We start from the raw sequence: 12,485 nt of genomic DNA on the forward strand, positions 1-12,485 counted from the left end.
TTGCGCCCGCCGAGGCAGAGCTCTACCAGTACTACCTAGCCCAGAACATAGGCCTGACTGGAATGAAACTGGAGAACCCAGCAGACCCACAGATGATGATCAATCCATTCCAGCTTGATCCAGCAACAGCTGCGGCTTTGGCACCGGGACTTGGTCAGTATCTCTTTGTCTCCTTGTCTTAGTTTGTCACTTACAATTACCAGAGCTCCAGCAGAAGACAAAAACCTGTTGTTTTGTTTTGCTCATTATCTTGCATCAAGTTTTGTCTGTAAAAGCTGAATTAGTCATATACTAGGTAATAGTTGCAGGAGGGATGGGAGCATTGCAGGTTCAACCAGAAAGAGGTTAAGGAGCTCGACCTGCCTCTGCTTGGGCCCCCTGACGTGGTTGCATCCTTGCAATCCCATTTTCCTCTCCTCCACCCTTGTGTGCGGGTCCACAGGTAGAGAATGAAATTAATTGATCACATAATGAGGTGCTATCAAATTAACAAACTAGAAAAGATAAAGACAGCTCTGTTTTCTTCAGTTTTTAATTATCTGAATAGGTCAACATTTTCCAGCAGGAATGCAATCTTTTGTTTCTTACCTGACAATGCCCCTTTATAGTTAGCAAATTGTCTGTATTCCAAGTGTAAGAGAAGGACAAATTGGAATCAAATGCTCATGTGTGAGCAGTGTACTGTCACTCTGTTGCCTAATGGTACAGACTGGTACTAAAAACAGTTCTCAAAGTTTGTTAATTTGTAATGTTTGCTTTTGACGTACCTAAATTGTACCCATGTTGTTCGCTGGGTATATTTTAAAATTAGGAATGCTGAAATCTGATACCAAAAGTAGCTAAATTAGTATAGATACTCTTAACCTAATTACTATATTGTAGATATACATACATATATTGACCTACCTCTAGCATCATTTAAAGGATATAACAAAACTACAATTAGTGCAGTGTAAGTTAATCTTGCCTTTTAAGTTACAAAAGCATTGCTGTTTTGTTATTTTATTGATCAACTTTCATGCCTTTGAAAATACAAATTCCAGAATGACATCATGCCCAGTAGGAGTAATTAAAGCTATCTGATGAGGGAATTTAGAAGTTGAAAGGGATGATTGTAATTGATCCTGATTCAATCCTATTACAGCTTTTTATAGTTTAAGCTCTAGAGAAAGCAAACTCCTTGTCAAGGCTTTATTTTACGGATTCCTTTGTGTGTGCTATGCTTGCTGGTCTCTACTTTCCCTTTTAATTTTTTTTTTCCTGTAGTAAATAATGAGCTGCCGCCTGAAATCCGGCTTGCCAGTGGTCAGCTAATGGGTGATGACCTGTCCCTCCTTACTGCAGGAGAGCTGTCACCTTATATCAGTGACCCAGCGCTGAAGCTATTCCAGTGTGCTGTTTGCAACAAATTCACCTCTGACAGCCTGGAGGCCCTAAGTGTGCATGTGAGCAGTGAGCGCTCGCTCCCCGAAGAGGAGTGGAGGGCTGTAATTGGAGACATCTACCAGTGCAAGCTCTGTAACTACAACACCCAGCTCAAAGCGAACTTCCAGCTCCACTGCAAGACTGACAAACATATGCAGAAATATCAACTGGTGGCTCACATTAAAGAAGGCGGCAAAACTAATGAGTGGAGGCTGAAGTGTATTGCCATTGGCAACCCAGTTCACCTAAAATGTAATGCCTGTGACTATTACACCAACAGCGTGGATAAATTGCGCTTACACACTACCAATCACAGGCATGAGGCAGCCCTGAAACTCTACAAGGTAAGCCGGTGACAGCAACTCCAGCCAGCACCAAGTAGGCTGGGAAATTAACCCTTTCAGTGCTTATCAAACAGGCCTTTGATTAATTAGTAGAGTAAATGTTTATTGAACATGCATATAGTCAAACAAAAATTGCAGGTTAGTCAGGGGAGAAGTGCTCCACATGAGTCCTGTTGATTTTTCTGGGGGTCATTTAGGATGCACTTTCTGCAAACACAGGGTCCATGAGTTGTTTTCTTTTAAAGTTCTTTCTTAATAAATGACTGGAGGTGTTTCACATCTCTCATAACCTTTTCAGACTTTGTCCATTACCTTTTGATCAGAAGCTTGACACAGATTATGGAAAATGGTGATTTTTCCATACTGTACATAGGGAAGGGGATCACTTTCTGGCATATGTATCTGTTTGCAACCGTAATCTATCACAGCCAAGTTATTTTACATTGGTATTTTCAGTAAGCACATGCAATATGCCACATTATTACAAAGGATATTCAAAAGTAAGCCCTGTCATCCTTTTGTCTGCCCTTCTTTTCCAAACCAGTAATAATTTTTCACAAACATGAAAGGGTGTGGTGTAGATAAATATGTTAGTAGAATGGCAACTGTATTTTTATCTTTACTGGAAAAAACTATGTGGATATAATGAATATGTGGGAGTGATGAATACCATTTATTACATAACTTGTCATGACTTTTTCCAAACCCTAATTATGGGGTAACTTATTTTCTGCAGCGTGTTTACTGGATTGGCTTGATTGTCTTGGTCCATGTACAAAATATAACACATTCATTTCTAAGATGAATAACTTTGTAACTTACTAAAAACTTCTTTTGTCTAGGGGATATAAAAATTCAGGAAATATTGCAAACCATTAGTCACTGAAACAAGCTCTAAATATGATTAGAAAATCCATTTGGCAAGTGTTATATTGATTTATACTAGAAATCTGTGATAACTAAACTATCAGGAGTCATCTGCTGATTGCAGCAACTATGCTTGTTTTCTAATCATGTTGAAAACCTGTACATACAGAACATATACAGAAAAGTCTCAGCAGACCTCTAGTTTAAGCAAGAAATAACATTTTTCTGGTGTTCAGCAATGTTCAGATGGTTGGTCTGAGCTAACCATGCTGCACAGGCAGTAACATAGACTTTAATATTATAACCTGATAGTTGTAACCTTGGTGTATCCGCTGTGAGCAAAAAATGGCATTAATGCAAGTTTTGGTCTGTTATACTATCCCACAGTGCTGGCTCTTCTGCTAATTTAATGATGTATTTTATTTAAATTGCATTTTTCCTTAATTCTAGAGGGTGTTCTTTTTTGCTGTGTTTTTTTTAACATCCAAAGTCCTGTTATGAAAAGTACAAAAAGAGCCGAGAGTCTAGTGGCACAGTTAGCCTGTCTCAGTAGCAAAACTCCCTTTAAAAGTTTCTGCTCCCTGTCATCTGTGAAGCCATTCCTTGCTCCCGCCATTTACACTTGCAGCCACACTCCAAGTCAGGTTTGTTTTTTTTTTTTTAAATCGCCAATTTTTGGTCCCCATCTGATTGTTTGAGTGTTTACCTGCATTATTTCAATTATTTTCTTATCATGCCACCATTCAAAGAAATGCTACTGCAAACAGTGCCACAGATAGGAATGATAGAGTGGAAGGCGGAAGGCTTTTCTCAGATGGCTTCACTGCCAAAGCTTCTGAGACTGTTGAAAATAAGATGCCAGCTGTTTATTTTTTTAAAAAAAGCTATAGGCATATCTATGAAGTCACAAGGTACACAAACTATCTACTCAAAACAGTACTGTCTCTTCACTCACTCAACCTGATCTCTGGAGAAACCTTCATCAAATATGGTTTGGGTTTGCAGCATGTCCTACAAAATATTTGATGGGGGATGCTAAAGGGGGAGAGTATCAGCTCTTAGCCCTCATCACTAAAAATGTCCTGCAGCCGAATCTGCTTCTTTGCCAGAGTCTGGTTAGATGGAGCAGTTCAGTAGCACCTGTGTCATGCAGCTATAGTACACAGCAAGTGACCATCACTAGCCTTTGGAGACCAGTCTTTGAATCTGCTAAGGACAGTCCAGTGGAAATGGAATCCATAAGCTCCCAGATGCCCTCTAGGCTTTGTGGCCTAAGCAGAACGATTCAAAGTGTCTTGCTGATAACCACAGTGCTCCAAGTCTCCTGATGCATGTATTTTTAAAGGACTTGTCCCTAGGATTGCTAGTATCTCAGCTTGTTAAAAGTTTCTGTCCCTCATGACTTCTTAGAGAAGCTTGGAAATTTGAACCCCACTAGGTTTAATGACTCAGAAAGGAGATAGCATATCCACATGCATGTACTATTTTTATATAATTCCATTTTAAGGTTAATTTGAAGGGGAGGGATGTCATATTTAAAATATCAATTAGAAAAGTACTGTTTTTTAAGATTTGGGGTTGGCATGAAGTGCTACAATGTGTCTCATATGACCAAAGTGTTCTAGATGTGTGTGCTCTGTAACAGAATGTAATGCCTCTGTACAGCACTCTTTACTTTACTGTACAGCACACTTTACTCTTAATTGTAGGTGTACATTCAGGCGTCGAGGTAGAAATAAATGCGGTTTTGAAACTCTGTTAAGCTCTCTGCTAGCAGACTTGATAGTTTTGTCAGGTCTTGGTGAAGCTGTTGACACCAAGAGAGTTGTAAACTTTTTTTCTCTTGATACATCAGATAAACTTCTAGAGCACCTAAGGAAAAAAAGAACATTAATTTGTATGAATAATAGATATATGCCTTGGGAGTGATATCGAATATTCATGAATTGTGTTTATATTCAAGCAGCTCCTCTTAACTCTTTTAAAATTAAGGTGCTGTGAATATGGTTTGGCAATAAAAACTTTAATACTAAAACCATCTGAAAGCACAGAAAAAGAATCTGTGACTTTGTTCCTTTGCTTTGTCAAGTACCTCAAAGTTTTTCTTTAGTAATTTTTATTTATTTAAATGTTATTGTTTTGTGAATTTTCTTTTTATAAATGTTGCCATAACAGCTTGATTTTTCTCCCTGTGCTTAACTATTGATGGAATAAAAGGATGTCTTTTCATAGTCGTAGCTTTTAAAGCGACCATGAACATCAGAGCTTGTCTTCTGAAGCTGTATAATTTTAGGCAGTACGGAAATGTCGCTTTTAGAGTTAGATTCTAAATGTGGCAAAGTGGAACCTTTAGCTGTTTTCTAAGTTATTTAAAGAAGAAATGGCCTGGTTGTTCCTTACAGAAGTGCAGTATTCAAATGGTGTTGGTAATGTGGCTGCTAGGAACCAGAACAAAGACAGCCTTACCCTGAGTGAACTCAGCTTGGCCTAAATGAATTTCCCAAAGACTTACTTTTGGAATTGTGGAGCTCGATATTAGCAAATTAAACCACAGAAGAGTTGCAAGTTCTTGGCAGCATCCATCAAGAGGCATTCAGTGACTCCACAAGTAAACAGAGAAAGCTTCTATAGCAACAGAGTGCATTTCCATTCTGCAGGAGGAAGCATTCAGCTTCTGCAGATTTGGGAAGCTAAGGCAGGACAGTGATCTGTCTCTGTGGATGTAAAATACATATAGCTGGAATTGCTCTTAAGGCAGCCATTTTGTAGCTTAGTCAAATAGCTTTTGATTCAGGGAACTGCATATATCATGTCCTGTGCTCATAAAATAGTTTCCAAATACTTTTATTATTAAATAAATAAGTACAGGGTAGCCTTTTTGTAAATTAAGCTAGGATGGCTGAAAAGAGAATTTACTTAACAAAGTAACTGAATGACATGATCAATTTCTACTCACAAATAAATATTTGAAGTTAGTCTATCATAAATATTATTCAGTTAGCTGATAATACCTTCAATAGGCATCGCTTTTATATTGTATATTTACTGCAGTTTACATTGTGTATGCAGCTATTTGGTAGCTCAGGGAAAGTGACAGGCAGCAGTTAGCAGACTAATACTCAGCTGTGTGAGAACTACCTTGGTTTTCCCTTTATTGACAAAATATTGATCCACAACACTGTTAATGCCATGGTTTTAAAATTTTGGTAGATCACTTTACCTCCCATGTTCTCAAGCGGCAAAGATATTACCCAAAAGGAGTGACCTGATTTCAGTTTAAGAAGGTTAAAGGTTAAAGGTTAGCTCAAAAGCATCATCTGCCTAGCTGCTTAACTTTAACTGATCAATTTAATGAAAATCTGTTTTGCAGATGGTGTTGTAATGTCTTTGGCAGGATTTAGGCAGCTTTAATATTAGACGTATGCTAGTAAAAATTATTTCTTTATTTGACCAGAACAACACCTTTTCTTTTATGTTTTAAGGTAAAAGGCATGTGGGATATGGTATTTTGGCAAAGGACCCAGAAGCAGAAAGTGTTGATGGCCTTTCCATATGGGCTCAAAACCAGAATACCCTTATGTCTATTGCTAACGATGACTGAAGAAACAAACAAAGCTGTATTCATTTTTTTACCATAATGTTTTACTTTGAACCCATAAAAAGCATTTCAGTCAGACCTGTCCTTGAAAAAGGCTTGTCTTCTTTGCCTAGGCTGGAATGCAACAGCACTGACTTTTTTAACCTGGCAGAGCATGCCGATTGTCTCTTTCAGACCTTGCATTTGTTGATCAGCAGTATTTCTTTCCCTCTCACAAACCAAGCAGTAATTGTGTTACTTAGCTGTAGATACTATAAATAAGAAGGCAAATTAGTCAATCCAAATGGTAAGTTTTATCTGATGGAGGTTGTCTGAATAAACAAAGAATTAGATCCTTGGGAGTGTAAAGCAGAGCTTTGTGTTTATGTCTTCTGAGAATCTAGCCCTCACAGTTTTTGCCAAGATAATTAAGTTTCAGCACAAGCATGTCTTTCTATTTTCAGATGTATGCAATTCAATAGGAATTTCTTGGGCTGCTAATGCAATACTGTTATATGTTAGCTTTGTAATTAGCTACGACTCCATCCCTTTGCTGAAATGCACTGTAATATTACACACACAGCATAGTTTGCATGTAAGCAGCTATGAAAGTGGTGCCCTTTGTTTCATAATGACCTTCCATTTTTTTTAAAAGAGAGTTTACAATGAGCCTTTGTTTTGTCCGCAAATGATCATAAACAGCTTTCTAAAGAGCCCAATAAAATGAGATAATCACAAATGTATAACATCACATATTGAAAGGGTGGAAGAACAAACGAGGCTTTTACTATATTTTATAGGATGGATTTATAATCTGTTCTTGGGTCACTTAGGGCCAGGAATTTTCATGGTCAGCTGCTTGGTCCTGCTAGCTAGCATCCTCTGCAGGAAAGGCAAATACCGTGCAGCACCTGCTCTTCAGCTGGGGCTCTGTATTGCTTTTTTAAAGTGAGGTGTCCACTTCTCTGCTGGTTCAAAGTCAAAAGCTTAATCAGTCCAGCTTTTTTTCTGCATCTGTCATCAGCGAAGCAGAATAGTCTGTCTGGATTCCATAATGCTGTTTGCATATTTGGATTTTAAATCAGCCAGGAATATTGAATGCTTTGCTCATCTTTATCATGTGCAGGAGGCACAAGTGGGATTTAGTCCTTAGGTAACTTTTAGTGTAACAGTTCCCCAAGGAACACTGCTTGGTCTTTTCTCATTATCCTTGTTCTGGATGAAAGCATCATTGTTAGGAATTAACAACTGAGGGGGGTGTGAAGTATATGCATGTGGGGATGAATGGACTAACAGCCCAAATCACTTTGTTTGCTTTACTCTGTTTGGCGTGAAATGTTGTTACTTGATCAGCCTGGAATTAAATGAAAGTAACGTTCTTTTCATTTCAATTGTCCTGCACTAACTTTTTAATATAAAATCAAATATCCTATATATATGCCAGTCCAATTATTTAACTGTCATTGTCCCAGTATGATGGTAAAAGAGGTCAGGAGATAGTGCAGCATTGATTTGCATAAAAATCATTGTGGAAAGGAAATTGGAATATGCCTGCACACCTGAGGAGCCAAACCAAGCTTTGCTTCATGTTATTCTTCTTGTTTGTTTAGAAGAAAACTGTTTTCAGTGATTAAAAAATATATATATTCTAATTTGTTCCTCAACACAAGCCTCACGATACAGAGGATTAGAGGGCATTTCAATTTTTATAGTCTTTTAAAGATTTATGTTCACTTAAGGTTTTAAATGTTTTATAAAATTTAATTTCCACTGCAAGTTTTAGTCCCTGTAATTCAGATTATGCTGTCGTGCTTACATGTATAAAGAGAAACCACTGTTCAAAGAACACACTGTCTAGTCACAGCTATACATACATTGTGTAGTCATAGCTATAAATAATGTATATGCCTACTGTATGTACTTGTACACTATAGACAAGAACATTTATTTAAAAAGAACCAAAAGACCCCAAGCTAACAAAAAAAATTGTTGGCTGGTAAAATAGCAATTTCAAAACTATGGGTTTTTTGTGATAAATTTAAAATAAGGCAGTAGAGAAAAAAATTTCACCTATTTCACATACATTTAATTCGATATTCAGATGTCTGTCTCTCAAATTGTCCTACATAATGGTCCTTGTTAAAAACCAGCATATTTTATATTCAGCTTATGGTACACTGCTAAAACAGGGAGGTGTTCTCAAATCACAGTTTAAAGAAACCTGATGTTCTTCCATTGAAATGCTGTCCAGAATCCCAGTCTGGGTGCTGTCCTGGGTTAGGGTGTGTGAAGCTGCTCTTGGAAAGGAGGCTGTACAGACTATTTGCAGCATGCAGACTGCCCAGTGGAGCCAAAGCTAGAAGGTCCTCTTGCAGAGCAGGAAAAGTGAGCAAGCAGGAGAGCAAAAGCAGCAGAAAGAGGATCAGCCTCATTTATTCAGTATGCTCAACGCACAAAATGGCTGTATACCATCTATTTTTTTATGCCTGGAGTTCTTTCACTCTGACATTAAGAGAAATATGTAATTATTTCTGACTGAGATTCAAAGTAGAGATGCAGTGTGTAGTGTATGTAAGTGTATTATGTCAATGTGAGTGCGTATGTATGTGTGCATTAATAGATTGCAGCTATGGATTTAGCAGCCACTCCCTCCCAGCCTTGCAACATAGATTTTCTTGTTACCCTTAGGAGATTTTAGCTGATATTATGCGACTCACTACAGGTGTCTTTTCTAAAATTGTAATTAGTTTGCCAGACTCTCCCAGGTGAGATTTTTCTCCATGCTCTCTTCCACATATTTAAGAATGAGCAGTAAAAAATAGTAAAAAGGCTGAGACATGACAGGAAAGTTATATTTTGACCTGGATGTGTGTAATTCAGCTTTGCTATTGTTTTTGCTAAGTTATTTAGAAGAAACTTTCCCTTGGTCTATGCATTTGTTAGTCCATCCAGACAAAATGCCAGAATCACGATATTAGAGGAGACTTAATGGGAATAAAACCTTACAGACCTCATATGCACAGGACTGAAATTTGAGCTGTTTGATTCACAGCTCTCAAGACTGTATTGGCTCTATATACGTCTATATTGCTAGATAGACAAATTAATTCTCTGCATTTCTTCTTTTTTCCTCCTTTGGGGTACTGCTGGAGCAGAAAAGGATAAGAAAGGATAGTGAAGATGCTGGTGTGAAATACTAAGTAATGCAATTTCTATTGGTCTCAGCAAGGCACAATGCAGGAGACCTTATTTTCTTGGGTAAACTCCTATGTGTATGTTTGTGGGCAAAATATAATATGGTGCAACAGGAAATAGGTATTAATTACATTAAATGTGAGTAGGGGCTTTATGCTGATAAAACATAAATTACAAGTGGTGGCTTGTAATATTTTTTGATCCTGATGGTCTGCCTGTTAGACTGGTGCACTTAATACAGGCCGATAGTGCAGACTGATGATCATACAACCTCATGCTGATATATAAAAAAAGTGAAGCTTTGCTAAGAACTTGGAGACCTTTGCTTTGTGGCCAGCCATGAAGGAGCATGTCATAGAAATGACCCCCTTGGTCTGCAGCAGAAGGTGCCAACCCTTCAGTAGTGCAGCAGACAGATACACAGTGTATTGTGCACCATAGCCTCAGGGGAAACTGTACGTTCTACTCTCCCGGTGGGAAGGAAGGCATTAAAATAATCCTTAGCTTTTAAAGGCGGGGGCATTGAAGAAGACAAAAATTGAGCAAAGATAGTCCTTGAATGTTGAAGTGTGCAGATTCCCATGCCTTGGGCATCCTACTGCAGTAGCAGTTACGATAAGAGAAAAAAAAGGTTTTATCATATACGAGGAGTATGAGCAACACTCCTTGGTTATATGCGTGAATAGGAAACATATTGCTAATGGGAGCCATGAATGGTGATTTGCTAACCTCATCCCAAGAGTGGGTGTTCGACCACCAGAGTTCCTAACAAAAAATCTGATTTTTTTTTCTATTTAAAATTGTTATCCCATGGTATTAATCAAACCGTGCTGTTCACATGATTCATATGTGTAAAATATACAACTGTATAACTACTGTCTTATTGCTGGATTGGGTGCAGGAAGCCTAGCATACAGGACAGTATTCAGGGTTCTGCCCAAAGAGGGTGTTTATTTGTAGTCCTGTTCTCCCTTGTAAACTCTCCCAAAGATGAAGAACATGCATGACTTTCTTGCACTGCTCCTGGAGAAAAGAACCATAGAGTTACCTTTACCCATAAAGGGTCCCACAGAATCTGTTGTTCTGGGATCGTTTGTACCCCAACCTTTTACAGAATTACTAGATTACTCTTAGTGAGAGAAAGTTTAAGATCAACCCTGTTTTGATGACCCCTTTAAAACAAAGGCCAACAGTGGAAACTTTTCTTACCAGGCAAAATGTCTATATCTCTACATTTTAAGGTTGTTTTGCACATACGGCATTTTCCCATTGACATCCTAAGCTTGTGTTTGGACCTGTGGCAGTCCTTGGGTGGAGGCGTCAGTTGTCTCCAAACAACTTTATTAAAAAGGAAGATGTTTTCCGTGCAAAATCCTATAATGCTGCAAGTAGCTCAAATATCATAATAGGTGTGATTGATATTATCCTGATCCTAAATTCAAGACGCTGGATCCTAATGGTAAAGGAGAAGGAAGGGTGTCGCTGTTGAGCCGCTAGCAGAGAAAAAGACCCGGGTTCTCAGTGTGGCAAGAAAAGAGAGATTTATTATTTTGATTCCAACCTATATAGACTTTTCAGAGGTCACCCAGATTGGTCAGTTGGAAACCTCCACCTAGGCCTGATTGGCCAGGCCTGAACTGTCCAAATCTCGAGACACTGTTTTCATAACATCCAAACTTTATCTTTGTTTATAAAACACAGGAGAAAGTTCTCATGGGAAAGACCTGTGCTAGCCACAGAAGGGCACTTCTTATTCACAGGATCATAGAATCAGAATATCTGGTGTTGGAATGGACTTATAAGGATTATTGAGTTCAAAGTCCCTTGCTCTTTAGCAAGACTACCTAAAACTAAACTGTATGACTTGGAGTGTCATCCAGATTCTCCTTGAACTCTTGACGGAATTGGTGCTATGACCACTTTCCTGGGAAGCTTTTTCCAGTGACCAACCACTCTCTCAGTAAAAAACCTTTTCCTACTGTCCCATTTGAACTTCCCCTGACGCAGCTTCATACCATTCAGATAACAATGTTCCTATTTTCTATGTAACCTAGACAAAAACTGGCTCTATGGGAAATAGATTGAGGAAAAAAATACTAATGTTCTCTAATTGAATAAACACTTCGTGAATGACCAGAAACTTGATATTTTTACAACTAGAACAATGAAACAAAGTCTAAGGAGGATCTTGGTATTCTTGTTCTTTGTGTGCTAGTGATGAGAGCATGGAAAAAGGCTTGCTTTACTACTGAAATGAGACAGCTTTAATATCTAGATGTTACTATTTTGGAAACACCCTTTGGCATTTGCAGATATGTAAGCAGCTAATGAATGACTGGAAATTAGGAAGAATGAAGCTGGTGGGAAAAAATGAGTCCAAACTGCAAGTGTTTCTGAAAACCTTATGTCCTTATTTGTTCAGGAACTTCTGTGACTCAAAATCTTGACCCAGGAGGAAGCTGGAGTCCTGCTGGGATATACCAGGACAGGATCTTCTGAAGTCAGCTCTCAAATGACAAAGATCACAGGCCACAGAAAATAGTTTAGGACTAATTTTACCAAATTTCTGACCTAGAGTTTGGGCAGATTTGAAAGCACTGCTGCATTGTTAGTCCCCTGGGGCTAACCCCGTTGCAGATGCATCTCAGTAATAGGTGTTGTACCTAGGCTGTGAATATCCTTTGTCACTTTTTGATTTACTAAGATAGTCTCATAGGTCATGATGAATTGGATATGCTGTCAATGTGCTCTGTCTCTCTGTTCCTGTCTCCACTGGTATGTTTTGTAGTGTGTCAGGCTTCAACAGTATCTTCACGACACTTGAATTTCTGTGAGTTATAGAACTCAGTAAATGAAAATCTTTGTAGCTAGTCATTAGGACTGCTTACAGATATTTTTGAGAAGGAGCAAATCCTTTCTCAGACACTCTGTAGTCACTTTGAATTTTTTCTTTTCCTTTTTTGGTTGCCTTTTTTTTTATTTCTTGAAAAACAAAAATAGGTTTGTGGGATCATCTGTGACTCAATATGTTACATGTAGGACCTGGATCAGAAGTCTTGCTAGGGTATTTCTTTTAT

At 38.3% G+C, this 12,485-nt stretch overlaps 1 protein-coding gene across 1 annotated transcript in view; it reads left to right on the forward strand.

Moving 5' to 3' along the window:
- Positions 1 to 12,485, forward strand: part of ZFHX4 (zinc finger homeobox 4) — a 149,909-nt gene that overhangs the window by 26,104 nt on the left and 111,320 nt on the right. Inside the window, exons 2-3 of the mRNA XM_085053073.1 lie at positions 1 to 153; positions 1,267 to 1,769. The exon at positions 1 to 153 is cut by the window's left edge and continues 2,471 nt beyond it. Coding sequence (XP_084909199.1) covers positions 1 to 153; positions 1,267 to 1,769 — 656 coding nt within the window. The remainder of the gene's footprint in view (positions 154 to 1,266; positions 1,770 to 12,485) is intronic.

Source organism: Lichenostomus cassidix, chromosome 2 (assembly GCF_008360975.1).
Source record: "Lichenostomus cassidix isolate B80296 chromosome 2, HeHo_3.0, whole genome shotgun sequence".
Taxonomy (NCBI): domain Eukaryota; kingdom Metazoa; phylum Chordata; class Aves; order Passeriformes; family Meliphagidae; genus Lichenostomus; species Lichenostomus cassidix.